The 19,822-nt window shown below is 43.5% G+C and overlaps 2 protein-coding genes and 1 non-coding gene across 5 annotated transcripts; 1 reads left to right on the top strand and 2 right to left on the bottom strand.

The window, feature by feature from the left end:
• The first annotated feature begins 408 nt into the window (after positions 1 to 408).
• Positions 409 to 10,835, top strand: btbd2a (BTB (POZ) domain containing 2a). 2 transcript variants are annotated; one of them, XM_024421360.2, is made up of 10 exons: positions 409 to 633; positions 1,228 to 1,790; positions 2,171 to 2,290; positions 2,560 to 2,716; positions 7,964 to 8,069; positions 8,193 to 8,390; positions 8,628 to 8,820; positions 9,104 to 9,191; positions 9,339 to 9,485; positions 9,633 to 10,835. In XM_024421360.2, exons 2-10 carry the CDS (start codon positions 1,258 to 1,260, stop codon positions 9,792 to 9,794), a joined length of 1,704 nt encoding a protein of 567 aa, XP_024277128.1. In that variant the 5' UTR covers positions 409 to 633; positions 1,228 to 1,257; the 3' UTR covers positions 9,795 to 10,835. The 2 variants fall into 2 exon arrangements, with proteins under 2 accessions (XP_024277128.1, XP_024277127.1); XM_024421359.2 differs by lacking the exon at positions 409 to 633 and having other exon boundaries at positions 1,130 to 1,790.
• Positions 10,836 to 11,367: 532 nt separating this feature from the next.
• Positions 11,368 to 17,345, bottom strand: LOC112250866 (elongation factor 2). 2 transcript variants are annotated; one of them, XM_024421357.2, is made up of 13 exons: positions 17,202 to 17,345; positions 15,782 to 15,996; positions 15,495 to 15,676; positions 15,018 to 15,229; positions 14,618 to 14,796; positions 14,384 to 14,489; positions 13,871 to 14,123; positions 13,584 to 13,779; positions 13,043 to 13,409; positions 12,608 to 12,961; positions 12,269 to 12,451; positions 11,866 to 11,998; positions 11,368 to 11,722 (listed from the first exon to the last, which is right to left on the bottom strand). In XM_024421357.2, exons 1-13 carry the CDS (start codon positions 17,202 to 17,204, stop codon positions 11,529 to 11,531), a joined length of 2,577 nt encoding a protein of 858 aa, XP_024277125.1. In that variant the 5' UTR covers positions 17,205 to 17,345; the 3' UTR covers positions 11,368 to 11,528. The 2 variants fall into 2 exon arrangements, with proteins under 2 accessions (XP_024277125.1, XP_024277126.1); XM_024421358.2 differs by lacking the exons at positions 15,782 to 15,996; positions 17,202 to 17,345 and adding an exon at positions 15,333 to 15,380 and having other exon boundaries at positions 15,495 to 15,637.
• LOC112251916 lies at positions 14,216 to 14,283 on the bottom strand. The gene has a single exon (XR_002953779.1). It is a non-coding gene; the product is annotated as a small nucleolar RNA SNORD37 (small nucleolar RNA).
• Positions 17,346 to 19,822: the final 2,477 nt, after the last annotated feature.

Here is a 19,822-nt window from a genome sequence, read left to right as displayed (position 1 = left end):
CACGCTCGTTCACTTATATCAGTGCATTCGTAACAAACTAACCATTGCTAAACTTCAATTCGATCAAATAAGTCTCACGTCGCAAATGAGCAATTACATTTTTTGTTGACCAAATTCGACACTCTCGTTGATCTCCATACAAAAACTCCTCACTTTGTAGGCTTATTGTCGTGGACAGATTTTGGGCGGAGTAAACCGTCTTGCTTTTGCCTCTTCCTCTCTGCTTACCCCGCATTTTGGGCCAATGACTGTAATGGGCCTCTTAGTCTAAGGTCAGGAAGAGCGCATTCTCATAGCTGATTGGCTGCCACAATAACTAGTTAATTCTAACTTTGTAACGAGGTTTTAGATGGTTACTGTAACATTATTTTTTACACTTCAGTAAAGTGTATCGGATTGGTTCATATTTGCTGAGTGAATCATATTTATGCTCTCATTTTGGCATGTGTTTTGATAATGCACTCTTGGTTCTAAAGTGATATTACAACAATACTATTCGGCCTATCCCTGGGAGATTGTTTTTCTTCGAGGCTAATCATCATCAGCTATAAGTACTTGAACATAAGATTTCTGTGATTAGTTTTACTTTGTCCCAAATATACAGCAATAGCCTATCCCATCTCATTATATTGGGTAAGTAATATCATATATCCTATACTGTTTAGAACAGTAGTTCAAAGGTGCACATTTGGAAACTTAGATATAGACGGTCTCTATGAAGAATGTAAGATTGATGGTATGTATTTGTAGGAGTTGAGAACAGCTAGGCTAATACAAAACGCATCTTAAAATGTCTGAATTCAGAAAGAAAATGTATCGACTAGGCCTCATCAATGGAGAGGAGAATCATTTTAATTCCATTTGAACTGAATACATATTTATCTGCTATAGGTCTAAGTAACATGAATGTATGTAGGCCTACATTATTTTATATTTGCATACCCGTGCATCAAAAAAGTAAGCCTGCAGTTTTCAATTAATAAATACTAGCTCCATGGTTGGGGAATATAATAGCTCATCATAAGCTCATTGATGTTCATTTGTCTAATAAACTACAGCAAATTAATATGATGACACCATGATACATATGCAGCCTTTGGTATTATTGGCTGCTATTGAGTGTCCAGACAATTTAGGCTACCTTCGTCCTCAGTCTCCAGCCTCATGTGAGGTTCACTCATTCCGCCTGTGTTTCTGGGTATGCGCTGTTGTGCTTGTTTATCTCAGCAGCAAACCCTGCAGTGTTCTCCATCCAAAATGGCTGCGGAGGAGGAGAGCAATAGCAGAGCTCCATGTCTCAATTTCTCCAGTCCGGGACCGCTGGGTAATGCTCAGCCGAGCAACAACGCCCATTCCTCGCCCGCTACAAATGAGGGGTCAGCGGGTGCAACTGTCGGGGCACCACGGACAGCGGGACACTCAAACCCTCAACCAGGCCCTGACCGTGGCGGTGGCACCGATGTCAGAGTAGAGCATTCCCCGAATAGGCAACACACTACGCCACAGTCAGCGGGTCCGAGTGCCACGGCTGCCCGGGCACCGACAGTCGCAGGAGGAGCTGCGACAAACATGACAGCATCCTCCGTGGAGTCCCCGAACATTCCATCCTCACTTCCCAGTAGCCCTGCATCTGCGGCCGTATTGGTTTATCGGGAGCCAGTGTACAATTGGCAGGCCACAAAAAACACCGTGAAAGAAAGGTTTGCGTTTCTGTTCAACAACGAGGTGCTGAGTGACGTGCATTTTCTGGTGGGGAAGGGAATGGGAGTGCAGCGGATACCAGCACACAGGTAAGCGATGCATGATTGTTAAAATATGCCTATTTCATATTTGCTTGTTTACAAATCATTAAATCTTTGCCTATTCATGCTTATGTATTCGAATCACCGCCAGTAGAATACATGCCCCAATATAAATGTTCTGCAGTGCCGAGGATGACCGTTGTGTTATATTGGGTGAGGTCGAGTGTAGGCTAGGCTTCGTCTGTTTCTAGTGATATATCCATGATATGCGCATGACCATTGTATGTTGGCAAATCATTGTGGTGGGTACGTACATGAATACACCTCCTGGGCTAACAACTGACCAGGAAGACTACAGTTATAAACACAAATTATCCAATACATTGATATATCCCTCCTAATAAACACGACCCCCTTTTTCTCGGCAGATTTGCCCTTGCCGTAGGAAGTGCAGTATTCGATGCCATGTTCAATGGCGGTATGGCCACCACCTCTACTGAGATCGAGCTGCCTGACGTGGAGCCGGCTGCATTCCTTGCCCTGCTCAAGTAAGATTATAGAGAAGACCTGTCTGGCACACCCATTTGACTGTAAAGTAGCAACTACCCAGTTTAATCATTTTGATGTCTTTAAGAATGAGCCAATTTAGGGGGTCTGTTTTGTATCTTCAAGGTTAAATTCTGAATGTAGTGAAAATGACTTTTTAAATTAACATATATCAAATGGTATTGACATTTTAATGTCTTCAGATTGATACTGTAACTACACTACGATGTATGTATGGGTTGTCTGACTGTCCAAACTGTTGCAAATCCAGGTTCCTGTACTCAGATGAGGTGCAGATAGGACCCGAGACTGTGATGACCACACTGTACACAGCCAAGAAGTATGCAGTGCCGGCCCTAGAGGCCCACTGTGTGGAGTTCCTCAAGAAGAATCTACGTGCTGACAATGCCTTCATGTTGCTCACTCAGGTAGCTAACTAGCTCACTGTTGCACTTCTGCTTGTAATGTATGGCCAAATCTCAAATGAATATCTCTATTTCCCTATACCGTGACATGGGAAATAGGTTGTCATTGAGCGATTCCATGCCAGCATGGCCCAATAATATTTGTTGTGTATTAGATTGTTCAGGCAATTCTCACATATGAACTTAATTGGGAGGAAGAATGTTTAATATGCTTTTTACATTTGTAACACAGCCATTTTTTTGGGAGAAAATCATGATGAAAGTGGCAATTGTAGGCACTTTTTGGACACACCTACTCATTGCAGGGTTTTTCTTTATTTTAAACTATTTTCTACATTGTAGGATAATGGTGAAGACATCAAAACTATGGAATCATGTAGTAACCCCCCCAAAAAATTCAAAATATATTTGAGATTCTTCAAAGTAGCAACCCTTAGGCCTTTAACAAAAAAAATGATAGTGGTGATCAGCTTAATATTGCAGAAAGATTGTTGCTTCCATCAATGTAATTGTCTGCATCATTTCCAATCCCCCATATATTTTTTGGGTATATACAGTGGGGCATTGTATTTAGTATTTAGTCAGCCACCAATTGTGCAAGTTCTCCCACTTAAAAAGATGATAGAGGCCTGTAATTTTCATCATAGGTACACTTCAACTATGACGGACAAAATTAGAAAAAAAATCCAGAAAATCACATTGTATGATTTTTAATGAATTTATTTGCAAATTATAGTGGAAAATAAGTATTTGGTCACCTACAAACAAGCAAAATGTCTGGCTCTCACAAACATGTAACTTCATCTTTAAGAGGCTCCTCTGTCCTCCACTCGTTACCTGTATTAATGGGACCTGTTTGAACTTGTTATCAGTATAAAAGACACCTGTCCACAACCTCAAACAGTCATACTCCACTATGGCCAAGACCAAAGAGCTGTCAAAAGACACCACCAGAAACAAAATTGTAGACCTGCACCAGGCTGGGAAGACTGAATCTGTAATAGGTAAGCAGCTTGGTTTGAAGAAATCAACTGTGGGAGCAATTATTTGGAAATGGAAGACATACAAGACCATTGATAATCTCCCTCGATCTGGGGCTCCACGCAAGATCTCACCCCGTGGGGTCAAAATGATCACAAGAACGGTGAGCAAAAATCCCAGAACCACACGGGGGGGACCTAGTGAATGAAAGAATGCTGAGTTGCATCCAAAGAACACCATACCTACTGTGAAGCATGGGGGTGGAAACATCATGCTTTGGGGCTGTTTTTCGGCAAAGGGACCAGGAGGACTGATCCGTTTAAAGGAAAGAATGAATGGGGCCATGTATCGTGAGATTTTGAGTGAAAACCTCCTTCCATCAGCAAGGGCATTGAAGATGAAACGTGGCTGGGTCTTTCAGCATGACAATGATCCCAAACACACCGCCCGGGCAACGAAGGAGTGGCTTCGTAAGAAGCATTTCAAGGTCCTGGAGTGGCCTAGCCAGTCTCCAGATCTCAAGCCCATAGAAAATCTTTGGAGGGAGTTGAAAGTCCGTGTTGCCCAGCAAAAGCTCCAAAACATCACTGATCTAGAGGAGATCTGCATGGAGGAATGGGCCAAAATACCAGCAACAGTGTGTGAAAACCTTGTGAAGACTTACAGAAAACGTTTGACCTCTGTCATTGCCAACAAAGGGTATATAACAAAGTATTGAAACTTTTGTTATTGACCAAATACTTATTTTCCACCATAATTTGCAAGTAAATTCATAAAAAATCCTACAATGTGATTTTCAGGATTTTTTTTCTTCTCATTTTGTCTGTCATAGTTGATGTGTACCTATGATGAAAATTACAGGCCTCTCATCTTTTTAAGTGTGAGAACTTGCACAATCGGTGGCTGACTAAAGACTTTTTTTGCCCCACTGTATACACAGATACCTATATAGACATACATACTTTTTTTTCAGAATATACCTTTATTATTCCCCACAAACCCTACCACCCCTCCCCCAATTGGAATAAACTAATAAACAATAACACTTAGGCTTCTACCTTCAGTTTATACATCTTATACACATTTTACAGACACCCATCTATTTTATAATAGTTATATTTTGTTTGTTTTTAGTCCTTCCTCTATTTCTGATGTCTATTTGTAACTGTGCTATTTCACAACATTTCTGAAACTATATACATTTTACAGACCCCATATGTTTTACATTGGTTCTTGTTATTAGTCCCACCCTTCAGCTCCATTCAACCCCTCCCTTCTATCTCTTAACACCATATATTTTTCAACTGTGCTGTGATGCTTCACAAAATTGTGAATTAAAGAAACATTTTTGCTAAAATAATTATTATATTATTGATTGATTGACTATGGCTTTTCAAATCACCCGGTGTTGCTATCTGCAGCATTAGTTCTAGGCAAAAGTTGCAATTCTTCAGCCATTTCTGGACCTGTGACCAAAAACGAGCTACATATGGATAATACCAAAATAAATTATCTAATGACTGCCTCCTCACAGCAAAATCTGCAGAGCTGGGAATATTGTATCCCCCATATATATAACATTATATTGGTTGCAAGAAATTTGTATAGTCATTTATATGGAAAAATGTTGAATCCGGCGTTTGTTTTTGCGTATCAATTCATAAACCATGTGCCATGGAATGGGTACATCAAAAATCTCTTCCCAACTATTTTGCAATTTATTTGGCACAGCTGTCAGTTTTTCAGTCCTTAAAGGAAATTGATATGTGTTTTTATCTCACACTTTTCTTTAACCATTTATGTTGTTTAATGCAGAGCTGACATACAAGTTCCTTACTTTTTTCCCCTTCTACTTGCCTCTTCCATTTTTGTGGTAATGCTGCAATTAGTTGGTTGTAATTTTGGGTAGAGCAGACATTTCCATATGTCTGTGTTATTTGCATGTGTGACAACTCCACCAGTCCTATTTATACCTTTTTTTTTATTTCTTTTTTTTCTTATTATTATTTTCTTTTTTAATCAATCTGTATATTTGAGTTTAACCATAATATTTGTTGTATTATTTGTTCTGTCTTTTCAGGTGGATTAAACTGAAATTGCAACCAACTTTCTAAGGCTTGTTTAAAAAATAACTATATTTTGGAGATTATTTCCTTTTCAAACAACCGAAGGTGAGCAGTTATAATCTGAATAAAGGGAAAAAGACCATTCTTGAACATGGGGTGAGACATTCCTACTAATTTACTAGAGAAGCAGTTTGGATTTAAGTATGACTGATGCCTGTAGTGAGAGGTCTAGTGCTTTAATATTTACTCATTTCTGTTCTCCGAATTCATATTCATTATATAAATAGGCCCTTTTAATTTAGTCTGGCTTGCCGTTCCAAATAGAATATTTTATTTTATGTTCATATAATTTAAAAAGCAGGTCACTAGGTGTAGGCAAAACCATGAGCAAATAGGTAAATTGTGATATGACTAAAGAGTTAATCGGGGTGATTTTTTTTCTTCTCACAAATAGACAGGTATTTTCCTTTCTATGGTAGCAAGATCTTATCTATTTTTGATAACCTTCTATAAAAATGTATTGGAGTGAGATCATTTCTTTTGGGATTTCTATACCGAGCCACCCTTTGCCTTGACATTTTTGCACACTCTTGGCATTCTCTTAACCAGCTTCATAAGGTAGTCACCTGGAATATATTTCATTTAACAGGTGTGCCTTGTTAATTTGTGGAATTTCTTTCCTTCTTAAGCCATTCCATTGTTTTGTGACAAGGTAGGGATGGTATACAGAAGATAGCCATATTTGGTAAAAGACCAAGTCCATATTATGGCAAGAACAGCTCAAATAAGCAAAGAGAACAACAGTCCATCATTACTTTAAGACAGGAAGGTCAGTCTATCGGGCAAATTTCAGGAATTTTGAAAATTTCTTCAAGTGCAGTCGCAAAAACCATCAGGCGCTATGATGAAACTGGCTCTCATGAGGACCGCCATAGGAATGGAAGATCCAGAGTTACCTCTGCTGCAGAGGATAAGTTCATAAGTTACCAGCCTCAGAAATTGCACCCCAAATAAATGCTTCAGAGTTCAAGTAACAGACACATCTCAACATAAACTGTTCAGAGACTTTGTGAATTAGACCTTCATGGTCAAATTGCTGCAAAGAAACCACTACTAAAGGACAACAATATGATAAAGAAACTTGCTTTGGCCAAGAAACACGAGCAATGGACATTAGACCAGTGGAATGTTCTGTCCTTTGGTCTGATGAGTCCAAATTTGAGATTTTTGGTTCCAACCGCCATGTCTTTGTGAGACGCAGAGTAGGTGAATGGATGATCTCCGCATGTGTGGTTCCCACCGTGAAGCATGGAGATGGTATGGGGGTGCTTTGCTGGTGACACTGTCTGTGATTTATTTAGAATTCAAGGCACACTTAACCAGCATGGCTACCACAGAATTCTGCAGCGATACGCCATCCCATCTGGTTTGCGCTTAGTGGGACGATTATTTGTTTTTCAACAGGACAATGACCCAAAACACACCTCCAGACTGTGTAAGGGCTATTTTACCAAGAAGGAGAGTGATGGAGTGCTGCATCAGATGACCTGGCCTCCACAATCACCTGACCTCAACCCAATTGAGATGGGTTTTGGATGAGTTGGACCGCAGAGTGAAGGAAAAGCCGCCAACAAGTGCTTTGCATATATGGGAACCCCTTCAAGATTGTTGGAAAAGCATTCCAAGTGAAGCTGGTTGAGAAAATGTCGAGAGTATGCAAAGCTGTCATCAAGGCAGCTCAAGTCATCAAGGTGGCTACTTTAAATAACCTCAAATAAAACTACATGATTTCATAGTTTTGATGTCTTCACTATTATTCTACAATGTAGAAAATAGTACAAATAAAGAACCCTTGAATGAGTAGGTGTCCAACCTTTTTACTGGTTCTGTACATGTCCCCTGTAAGACCCAATGATCAATGAACCTTACATGATACAGACAACACCTTGGTGTCATTATAAGGCTAATATAGTGTGCTCTAAAATAGGGAGGTATTCGTTCATGGAATCGCCCTATAGGCTAGGATGTGATTTTGGGTGTCATTGGAAATGCAGATGATGTAATAACATGGTTATTACCAATGATAAGACTGAAAACCCAGTATTTCTAGCTTGTCGCGAGGTATGGATATTAGAATAGAGCAAGCGGTTGATCACAGTATGATCGCTGCCAGCTGTTTGCTCACACGGGTTGTTTGTTTCAGGCGCGGCTCTTTGACGAACCTCAGCTGGCCAGCCTCTGTCTGGAGAACATCGACAAGAACACTGTGGATGCACTCGCTGCTGAGGGCTTCACTGATATTGATCTAGGTAAAGTAAATGATGCTGCCTCAGACATTCTGTCTGTCACACACAATAAGGAAAGGGGCATAGGGGATTGTCTTCAGACAAAGGACACGTTCTGAGCATGATGTGAGATCTTGTCTCCTGTAGACACGCTGGTGGCGGTGCTGGAGAGGGACACTCTGGGGGTGCGGGAGGTACGTCTGTTTGGGGCTGCGGTGCGCTGGGCGGAGGCAGAAACGCAGAGGCAGCAGTACCAGCCCACTCCGGAGAACAAGCGCAAAGTGCTGGGCAAAGCCCTGGTCCTTATCCGCTTCCCTCTCATGACCATCGAGGAATTTGCTGCAGGTAGCTCACACCACTGTGGTTATTTTCTGTCTTACGTCCTGACACCATCTGTCTATTGACAACAAAGTTACACGCTATGAAAGGCACTAACCATTTAGTAGCCACATACTTGGCAACCAGACACAGTGGAGATGAGCTTAACCGAACTGGGAAATGTAGTCCCTTTTCCATATTGGGATTTGAGTATTTTGTGTGTATGTACGTGTATATATATATGCCTGCATTTCTACTTGATAGGTCCAGCCCAGTCTGGTATTCTTAGTGACCAGGAGGTGGTGAGCCTGTTCCTTCACTTCACGGTGAACCCCAAGCCTCACGTGGAGTTCATCGACCGGCCTCGCTGCTGCCTGCGGGGGAAGGAGTGCAGCATCACACGCTTCGGACAGGTGGAGAGCCGCTGGGGCTACAGCGGGACCAGTGACTGTATCCGGTTAGTACACATACACCAATGACTACATACAGACAGTGGCTGACTTGGGCAGGAGCTCATTGGAGCTGAGTACCGGCACCTCAAATGTTCTACTGTTTGAGCTCCTGTTCCTCTTGTTCGAATATTAGCTCAAAAGTTTTGTGGAGCTCCTGCACCTAGATAAAAACAGTACCAACACCCAAATTGAGTACCGGCCTCTATTTCAGACCAAGTCGAGCACTGCATACAAAGTATCTCAATTCAGTAAAGGTTTACCTTCTATATCCTTTTCTGCCTTTGCTAGGTTTTCAGTGAATCGGAGGATATTTGTGGTTGGATTTGGCCTCTATGGTTCGATACATGGTCCGACAGACTACCAAGTCAATATACAGGTAAAGAGGAATAACATATACTAGTTACAGTTGGTGCTGCGTGGAAAACATACTTGGGTAGTTAATGTTACTGTAAAAGATACTTTATGATTTACCTGGGTATATAAAGGTAAAAGTGAAGACTGACCGTTGGTCTCCCTCTTCAAGGTCATTCACACAGACAGCAACACTGTCCTGGGTCAGAACGACACAGGCTTCAGCTGCGACGGTTCCTCCAACACATTCCGGGTCATGTTTAAGGAACCAGTGGAGATCCTGCCCAGTGTCAACTACATCGCGTGTGCCACCCTCAAGGTACAGCAGAAGATGATCATTTCATCTACCACAACTTTTTTTTTTTTATACAAAAAATGCTGTACATTGTAACCGCTCTGTTTTGAAGTACATATTGAATACAATAAGTAAGCATACAGCTACACCACAATTATCCATGTTTTTCAGGGACCAGACTCGCACTATGGCACCAAAGGAATGCGTAAAGTGACCCACGAAGCCCCTGCCACCGGCACCAAGACCTGCTTCACCTTCTGCTATGCTGCAGGAAACAACAACGGCACTTCAGTAGAGGACGGACAGATCCCTGAGGTCATCTTCTACACATAATGAATCTCCTCTGACCTCCAAACCAAGGACGGACTATATGTGGGTCCCAAATGACACCTTATTGCCCATATAGTGCAAAGTAATACTTCAGGCAATAGTACAGCGCCTCTATTCCTCATTAGTCTTTACTACTACTACTACACATCAAAGGGTTGTCCTCTAAAGCTGGTTACACAGGCAGACTAATTCAATATTTTTTTCCACTAATTGGTCTTTTGACCAATCAGATCATCGTGATTGTTCATAAGAGCTAGTGGAATATCAGAATTGTGTAAAATCAGCCTATGAATGGTAAGCCTAACCAGGACCTGGTTGTTACAAACTTCTGATATTCATGTTGGATCTTTGTGCATACAGTATTGAATGGGTAATTGTTTTGGAAGTGGACTTCAGTTCAGTGTTTCCACCAATAAGCACACTTTTGTAGCCCTGGATAAGCACACCTGATTCAACTTGTCAACTAATCAAGCCCCTGAGTTGGTGAGTTTTTGTCGAGGGCTACAACAAAGTGTTAGGGATACCCAAGGACTGGAGTTGGGAAATGCTGCTTTAGTGGTTGTGTCCATCGTTCCTGTCTATACTTATTTCCTTCACATCAGTCATGTCAGGTAATTAACAGATGAGAAATCTGGGGAAAAAGTCTACCTATACCTCAGTGAAAGAAGTCCCCAAATGGTTGTTAGGTTTAATCTTAACCGCTTCCAAATGGCTGTGTAGAATTGTGAAAGCGCAGAAATTGAATTTTTCAATTGATAAAATGATTTAGTTGCACTGATGCACTTTGACAGGAAACAGACAATTAAACCTTGCCTGCAAATTCACTATATTATAAAATGGAGTAATCCCTGAAATAAATTGAAATTCAATACATTTCAGGAACTGTTGGCCTACCTGGTGAATCAAACATGTTACTCTCAGTATAGTGAACCAAAATTGGAATAGATGAAAATGAACAATTGTCATTTAATGTATGGTGAATTGACCACTGCTTTACAGTTAGCTTAGACCTGTAAATAGTAAAATAAAGCAAGGGTCTTGTTATGGGTGCCATTCTGTGGAGCCGTAGTGCCAGGAAGGCATGTTTGCTGTCTCATTTTTCATGCAAGTTTGAGAGAAATTTGTACATACTCAATTGCATGCTTGCAAAATACAACATAAGTTGATTATCTTTTCTTGTTTAGGTATACTGCCTGCGTGGCAGGAGGCAATTGCCTAAGGTGCCCATAAAATGGTACCAAACAATGCAATCTCAAATTAAAAATGTGAGTCTGGCTAATGTACATTGTAAATAAAATGTTCAGATTAAACAAGTCTGTCACAATATAATGGGTTTGCCAAAGCATGCATGTTAAGGATGTCAGGTCCACTAACAGGCTTTAAAGATGGACTAAGCTGTGTTAGTCATTTTCAGAACCACTTCAATTTGAAATGAGGGACAGGGCATGTATGAACAAAGTCCAATAAAATGAGCAAACTAGTATATGAAACGTTAATACTGATCCAGTTGTTTCACTGGCGTTACCGGTAAGGACAAACTTCCCACACCCTTTCCCAATGAAAGCCCAACCACAAGTTTTTATTTTCCATCTTTAATATGGTTTACAATTCATAAATTCTTGACAAGGTCTTGACTTTTCTTTTGGAAAATGTTAGTGCTCATGGTGATCTGTACAGTCCTGTTCCTCGGTATTGGAAAGGGGTGGAAATGAGGCAGGGGAATGAGAGGGTAGCCTTTTACAATTTGTCCAGGTAGTTGTCCAATGCAGGAATGCCCTCCTTGAGCCCCTTACGTTTACGGGTGTCAGCCACAATCTGAGAGATTTTGGTGGTAGAGTCCTGTGGATCTCCCTGGAGGATCTGCCAGTGGTCAAACACACACTGGGGGAAGGCTTGGCCACCAGTGTTGGAACGCAGGTCAGCTGTGAAACCTGGAGCAAGAACACAGGTATTAGCATACAAGGTTTTACACATACAGAAGGGCTACAGATTTCCTACAACAGGGAATCATATAGCCTTGGTAAACGCATATGGGAAGAAGGTCAAAGTGGACAGCAGTTGGCAAGTTGCTCACCGAAAGACTCGTTGACAGGTAGGTAAGCCTTGACGATGAACATGGGGGTCCCCATGACCTGGGACTCCTCGAACACGTGACCGCGCTTCCGGTTCAACACACCGTAGATGCCTCCTACCACCTGCTCAGGACACTGCAGGGAAAAACGAGGTTAACATTGAAAACTATGGTTAATGCCAACAGGTATGCATGCAAAAGCTGTGCAGTTCAAGGTTCTAGAATTGTAGCATTTTCTAGTCAACTTCCATTAGCCTCTAGTTGCAAGCTCATTTGTACATTCAGGTCTCAGATAGTGGTTTATGGGTTTATCCATCACTTGTTCAGCGTGGTGCATGATTTCTCATCATAGACCTTTTCCTTATTGAAATTAAATATTCAACAGGCATTGTAATTGTAAGCCTACCTGAATCTCCACCAGGTAGACAGGCTCCATGAGTCTTGGCTGGGCTGTAAGTTGGCAGGCATACAGCACTCGGCGGGCTGTGGGAATGATCTGACCACCACCACGGTGGATAGCATCTGTGTGGAGGGTCACGTCATGGACGTCAAAGCGGACAGCGCGCATGTTCTCTTCACACAGGGCACCCTGGAAACAAAATATTTAAGGTATTGAATCAAACACTTATGGTTGCGTGACAAATCAACATCCTCATAATGCTGCATCTTTGAAAATCGGTATGCTGTCTTAAAGTCACAGACCAATTCTGCCTAAGGAAAAACTACATCCATAAATTTTGCGCACCTCCTTAACGGCCCACTGGAAGCCGGCCACCACGCTGTCTTTGATCTCGTTCAGGTACTGGACTCCCTTGGTCACGTCCATCAGCAGGTTGGGGCCGGTACCATCAGGGCCGAAGCACCAGATCTTACGGGCCTCAGACACATCCCACTCGTACTTGTCGGCCAGGAAACGGGCACGGATCTTCAGCTCTTGTCTGGCGCTGACGTCGCCCTTCTCGATGTCCTCAGCCAGGCCGTCAGGGAAGGGACGGGCCTTCATGTACAGACGGTTGTGTTTGTTTGGGGACTTGGATAGGCACATCTGGTCAGACTCCTCGGACACAGTCTCCCTGTAGGAAACCACCGGGTCTGATTTCTGAGGGGGAGAGGGATGTTTATTAAATACTGCGACACCATTGTAGAAGGAATCATGTAGAGGCATGGAGGACTAGTGTACCTTCAGTGGAATGCAGGCATGGTCCTCCTCCAGATCCTTCAGGCAGATCTCCAGATGCAGCTCACCAGCTCCAGCGATGATGTGCTCTCCAGACTCCTCGATGATACACTGCACCATGGGGTCAGACTTGGCCAGACGCTTCAGGCCCTCCACCAGCTTGGGCAGATCAGCAGGGTTCTTGGCCTCGACAGCCACTCTCACCACAGGGCTGACGCTGAACTTCATCACCCTCATGTTATGGGCCTGCTCAAAGGTAGTGATGGTACCGGTCTTCACCAGGTACTGGTCCACTCCAACCAGCCCAACAATGTTCCCGCATGGCACGTCCTCGATAGGTTCAATGTAACGTCCCATCATCAGAATGGTCCTAATGAGGAAAGGGAAAGTCAGTCAATAGATCAATACTGGGCAAGAGTTTATACAGCATCTACGATGTTAGTCTTGAATGCGCCTTGGGCTCACTGCATGGTCACAAATGACGTACATGTCCTTCAGAGATTGTGCAAGACAAACAAAGTATGGTCATTTGAAGTGTACCAACCTCTGAATTGGTTTAAGGTAGAGGTCCTCCTTCTTTCCAGGGGTGAAGTTTGGTCCCATAATGCGCACCTTCTGGCCAGAGGACACGCAGCCGGAGAAGACACGGCCAAAGGCGTAGAAGCGACCCTTGTCGGTGGTGGGCACCATCTTGGAGATGTACATCATCAAAGGAGCCTTGGGGTCACAGTTCTTGATACCTAAGGTGAAACTGCTGGGTTAACATAGACCGGTATACAGTACCTTCCATTTCTCCAGATGAAGGAAACGAGACCGAGGCAGTAGTCTTACCCATGGCAGCTTCATCGTCACCAGGTCCTTCATAAAGCAGCTCACAGCGGTACTTCTGGGCGGTGACGGGGGAGGGCAGGTGGATGGTGATCATCTGGAGCAGGGCCTCTCCGGCTGGCAGCCAGCGACGCATCACAGCCTTCAGCAGGGGCTTCCCCTCCTTCTCCTTGTCCTCATTGTCCAGCTTGATGTCCAGCTTCTCAATCAGCTTGGCCGTCTCCTCTTTCTTGAAGTTCATGATGGCATCGAAAACCTATAACAGAAACAGCAGTAAAACGTAATGGGTGGACAACAAAATACAGATGAGATCATATGGGGAGAGGTAACTATAGCCTTCGCCATGCATGTCAGACTGAAGCTTATCATCACTGGACAATCAGGTCAAAGTGAAGAATGTTTATGTCATCACTTATATGCATAAAGCTCTAAACAGCTTTCCTGGTCAGATACACACCAGAAATGTATCTTTCACCTGACCAAACTGAAAACATTGAAAGCCATGTTCCCACTCACCTTGAAGATGGGGTCCAGCACAAGCTGAGAAAACGTACGAGGGAGCTTCTTTCCGTCAGGTCCGGTGGCCGACTTGCTGAACTTGCCAGTGGCAGGGTCAAAAAACCTGCAGGGGAAGAAAGTCTCACCATTTAACTACACGGCAAACGTGACATGTACCAGACAATCTTAATCAGTAGCCAACTCTGTAAAATGTGGCAGCTGACTACAAGGTGGACAGTAAGTAGTCCTCACCTTTCACCCCACAGCTTCTTCATCATGTCCTCCACCTTCTTGCAGCGCTCTGCTGGTCCTAGTTGGGCATCACCCTTGGCAGCAAACTTCATCACGTACATCTCAGCAAACTGCTTCAGGGTGAAGGCCCATCCGTGAAGTCCGGACCCAAAGCCAACAGTTCCAATGACCGGGTCAATCTGTGAAACAATAGTCATTAGTTTGACTGCACCTTTGTTCACTACGTGGGGCGGGTTGATACCAAGCAGCTAGTATTCTATTTACAGAGAAATGCTTTCAATATTCATGCAAACTGCAGTGTTGCCATTGGGTGCAAAACAGAACTGGAATAATGACAACTTCACAAGTGATATTAAACCATTTCTGGCAATGCACTACACATCCAAAACAAGTTGCTTACCATGATGGCGCCCATGGGACCACCCTCATCCTCGCCGTAGGTGGCGATGATGACGTTCACATTCTCCACGATGCGCTGGAAGGTCTGGAACAGATCCTCTGGCTCCAGCTGCAGCTCCAGCAGGGCCCGGTCCATCTTATTCATCATCAGTACAGGCTTGATGCGCTCTGCAATGGCCTGCCTGAGCACAGTCTCGGTCTGCACACACACACCTGGGCATGGAAGGACAAGAGCAGATAGTGAGTTCGGAAAATGTTGAAAACAAATGGATTGGTTTGTTTGGTTGACTCGCTCCTTCTCCTTTTTGTAATATACCTCAATCACGGAACCTAGCATCAATATGACATCCTGTATGACAGATGTCTGAAAATAAAGAAATACTTGTTCACAAATTATAGAACACGCCATATGTTGTTCTATTACAGAAATCAAAGCATAATTGTGTCAGATAACTAGGGCGCTAGTCCGCTTTCTTACCTGACACGCAGTCCACAACAACCAGGGCCCCGTCAGTGACACGGAGAGCGGCTGTGACCTCAGAGGAGAAGTCAACGTGGCCTGGAGAGTCAATCAGATTGATGAGAAACCCAACACCATCTTTGCACTGCTTGATGAAGGCCATGTCGTTCTCTGAGAGCTCGTAGTACATTGAGATGGCGCTGCAGGGAAGGACATTGTGTTCTTAGTCTACAATAGTAGGAAGCATCACTCCTACTTCTGGCCAGTCAGGGAAAATGTGCACAAGTACCCTAGTGGACACTCACGTTGACTTGATGGTAATGCAGCGCTCCTGCTCGTCTTTTCGTGTGTCGGTGAAGCGGGTCTCTCCGGCGCGGGAACCTGCGATGATACCAGCCTTCGACACCAGCGAGTCCGTCAGGGTGGACTTACCATGGTCGACGTGCGCAATCACAGACATGTTACGGATGTTGGACTTCTTGTCCATGATGGCACGGATTTGGTCTACGGTAAAGTTCACCTATGGGAAAATGGTTTATTAGTCTAGTCTCCCTTGTCCTTCCACATTGTTATATTGAGTAGTATAACCAGCCTTGAGTTTCACTACAGTACTTTTCCCCCCCCTTCCACATGACCATAAGGACATCAAACTCTTCCAGATTTGGGAACTTAATATATTATACTGTAATAATGTAGCTAGGAGGTGTAACAAAGGTATAATTGCTAATTCTCGTTATAAACTGTGGAATGCACAACACAGTACCATTATGGCAGATGTGAGGCACTGAAAGCTGATGCATTTGAATTGCCAATGCGGACCTGGCAGGCAAACAATCATGAGCGTGCTCGCCCGTTAGCCGACAAGACTATTAGCTGGCGTCATGCTTTTAGTATTTCAATGCCAGGCAATCAAAAACTGCCAAACTGAGGTAAATCTTGGGGCATACAGGATGGCATTGAGCCCAAAGTCGGACATTTGACTAGAAAACGCTATGCAACCTGACAAAAGTACAGTAGCTAGCAACGTTAGGCCTCGATGCAGTTAACATAAATATATAAAAAGTCAGCTAGCTAACTACACCTGCATTTAATAGCACAGAGTAGGTAGTGCACTACCTAGATAACGTTAAAACATCAGCTGTTCCGTCACTGCAAACAGCAGACTTCAATTCTATCACAACCATCATGATCAAGACAAGCGCTCAGACAACGCAGCCTGGCCGAATAGGCCACGTGTACAGCTAGTTACGACCGTCTGTCAACATAACGTTAGCCGGTTAACTAATGAGTTAACACCCGACACCGTTTACGTATGGGACAAATAACTTTAACGTAACTAAAAGATAGTTAGGACAATTCGCCGTGGCCAATATTGCAATGTAAGCTACATGACAATCGACCGCCAAGAGAACAATACGAGACTGGCCGGCATGGCATCGACACGTAGTTAGATGCTAGAACCTAACTGGAAGGGCATGGCAGGTACAGGTGGTCTCTTTGACATGGGATGATTCGAATTTTGGTTTCGGCACTGCTGTGCGGGAAGAGGTTTGTTCACCAATTTTTTTGTAAAAAAAAAAAAATGGGTGCCATATTGTTCCAAACCCAAGTCACCGCATACGATCATCCTAGTTTCAACAATCTTATATACTTAAAAGTCATACACTGAAGAAGCAGATACCACGATCACACTATTCCCCAAAATATACTAACTAGCTAACTCACCATTTTGACGGATGGTTGTGGATTCGCCTAGTGGAAACGAAGACACACGATATGACACTGCCCACCTCACGAGGGCATAGGCAGGGAAGAGACTGGGTTACGTCAACAGGAACGGTTTTATACTGCTGGCGTGCTTCGTGACGACGTACCGTGACACGCTCTGTACAAAGCGGGGTACTTTGGCTTTTTGAGACAACTTCTCTGCTTAACATTTGTAGCTAGCATTTTACGCTGGTGGGCCTACAAGCTTTGACGAAATATTTATACTGCTACGAAATTAGGCCGAATCAACAGCCAGACATCAAGCAAAGAGTAATCGCTTGTGCGCCACACCTAGGTGCAAAAATAGACTGCTGACTGTTGTACACATCCGCTTTTCTTCTTCGATGAGGTTTGACGGTGGTTGGCATCCAATAAATGTTGCATTACCTCCGCCTACTAGACTGGAGTATATAACTCCCTTATACTTTGCTTGAAAAAAATAAGTGAACAAATATCCTACCATCTAACACTCACTAACAAATAAAATAAAAATAGAGTAGGGTGGTGTTTTATTTATCTTTCACATGTATTTAGTCCTACTTCAGGCCAACAGCCTGAAAGGACAGGACACCACCACCCATAAGCTTGACACCTGTAACAACGTAATGTATTCGGCATAAAAGCTTGTACAGGATAACTTATATATCCTAACATCACTTTGGGCCCCTGAGTGGCGCACTGGTCTAAGGCACTGCATCTCAGTGCATAGAGGCATCACTGCAGTCCCTGGTTTGAATCCAGGCTGCGTCACATCTGGCTGTGATTGGGAGTCCCATAGGGCAGCACACAATTGGCCGGGGTAGGCCATCTTTGTAAATAAGAATTTGTTCTTAACTGACTTGCCTAGTTAAATGCTTTTTTATTTTTATGTATCACACTCTGTAGCTCTTCTGTAACTCCTCGTCTGCCACCAGCACAAATTTCTGCAACTTACATTCTATACCTGCAGCACAGTTGATAACCCTTGCTATAAATGCCAAAAATCCAATCTTACTGAAACATACAGCACTTTTTGGTTCATCCCTCTGTATTGGTACAGATCTACTACTCACACCACTCCTCTCAGGATCCCCCACCCTTGAACCATCTTCCTCTACTTTCTTCACTGCCTCAGCATACGACACCTTCTGCACTACTCTAACCCTGGAAACCTCAACTTGCCTCTCTCGCTCTGACATTTCTGATCCTCAGGCCCATGGGCACCCCTGCAAGTAACACATACCACTACTTTCCCGAATGCTACACATTCCTTTGTCTCATGCCCTTCTGTGCACTTCTCACACTTAGAAACCTCCCTCCTACACACTGCTGCTACATCCCCATAAGCTTGACACCTGTAACAACATAATGTATTCGGCATAAAAGCTTGTACAGGATAATTTATAGATCCTAACATCACTTTGTTGGGCAAGACTCAACACCAAAACAACGACTCTTCTGTTTCACCACTCTCATCACCCTGTCTGCGTCGCACCAAACGACAGCATCACAAACACCGGGAATCTTCTCCTTCAGTTGGTCAACTTCACATTTACCCCTACCCCAGTAATCACTCCTTTCAATGGCACCCTTTTCTTGAGAGCAAAACAATTCATATCTCTTGCCCCCATTCGTTTAACGCGGAGCGCCTGCTCCTTCTGACCAGCAAAAACACAAACAATTCACACAAGACCACTTCTGGTTACCCTCACCGATTCCACAGCACCCTACTCTGTTTTCACCCACCCTGAAACCACACATGGATCAGCCACAGACTCATCTTCATCCTGACCTTCATTGCAAGCTTCGGGCTCCAAGAACTTCAACACACCTACCAGCTCCGATAATTCACCTTCATTCACTTCCATTTCTCCTCCTGTCTTCAACTCACTCTGCTTACACTTTCTACCATTCTTCTTTAATTAACAAACCATCTCCCTTTTCCCCTCCATTTTTAACCGACTCAAGCCCACCCTCTTCCTCCCTCTCTCTCTCTCTCTTAGACCTCCTCTGCCTCTCTTTTCCCCTCCATTCCTCCTCCGTGTTCCAAATATAATTCTCCTTATGATAATACTGCACTTCTCCTGACATACATCTTGTTCTTGCCTTGTCAAGGGACGCCATTTAACCGGTTGCCACAATCTCTGTACAATCAGCATGATCCCCTCGGGATGTAGTGCTCAACAGTGCATCCCACTTGTAATGCAGCTGCTTCATCTTGATGTTCTCTATCTGGTGTCCTTGGGATATTCCGGATGTCCACATCCGCTCTTACCCGACCTGACCTGACTTGGTAGGCCAAATATTACATTCTTCTTCTTCTTCTTCTTTAAAGTTTTATGACCGACTACACCTATTGGTGTATTGCCGCCACCTACTGTACGGTGAACTGAAACAAAAAATATTCCCATTGCGGGAAGGGAGGGGCAACATAATAGAAAATACAAAAATCAAACAACCATCCCACTCCTTCAGTCACATTCAAACCCAGGCTCTGGTGCCTATGAGGAGGGAGCATTTATCGACAGGATTCCTTGTAATGCAAAAAAATCCCTGAGTCCCCAAAAACGATCAGCCGCACTCACAATAATGCCTATTTT

Source organism: Oncorhynchus tshawytscha, linkage group LG05, assembly GCF_018296145.1.
Source record: "Oncorhynchus tshawytscha isolate Ot180627B linkage group LG05, Otsh_v2.0, whole genome shotgun sequence".
Lineage (NCBI taxonomy): Eukaryota > Metazoa > Chordata > Actinopteri > Salmoniformes > Salmonidae > Oncorhynchus > Oncorhynchus tshawytscha.
This window is presented reverse-complemented; position numbering and strand designations above follow the sequence as displayed.

Excerpts from the sequence above, each read along its gene's own strand:
- btbd2a (XM_024421359.2), top strand. The coding sequence starts at position 1,201 with ATGCGCTGTTGTGCTTGTTTATCTCAGCAGCAAACCCTGCAGTGTTCT. Across the intron at positions 1,791-2,170 it reads CAGCGGATACCAGCACACAG|ATTTGCCCTTGCCGTAGGAA; the intron begins GTAAGCGATGCA and ends TTTTCTCGGCAG. Across the intron at positions 8,391-8,627 it reads CATCGAGGAATTTGCTGCAG|GTCCAGCCCAGTCTGGTATT; the intron begins GTAGCTCACACC and ends TCTACTTGATAG.
- LOC112250866 (XM_024421357.2), bottom strand. Across the intron at positions 13,780-13,870 it reads TGACGATGAAGCTGCCATGG|GTATCAAGAACTGTGACCCC; the intron begins GTAAGACTACTG and ends GTTTCACCTTAG. Across the intron at positions 13,410-13,583 it reads TACCTTAAACCAATTCAGAG|GACCATTCTGATGATGGGAC; the intron begins GTTGGTACACTT and ends TTTCCTCATTAG.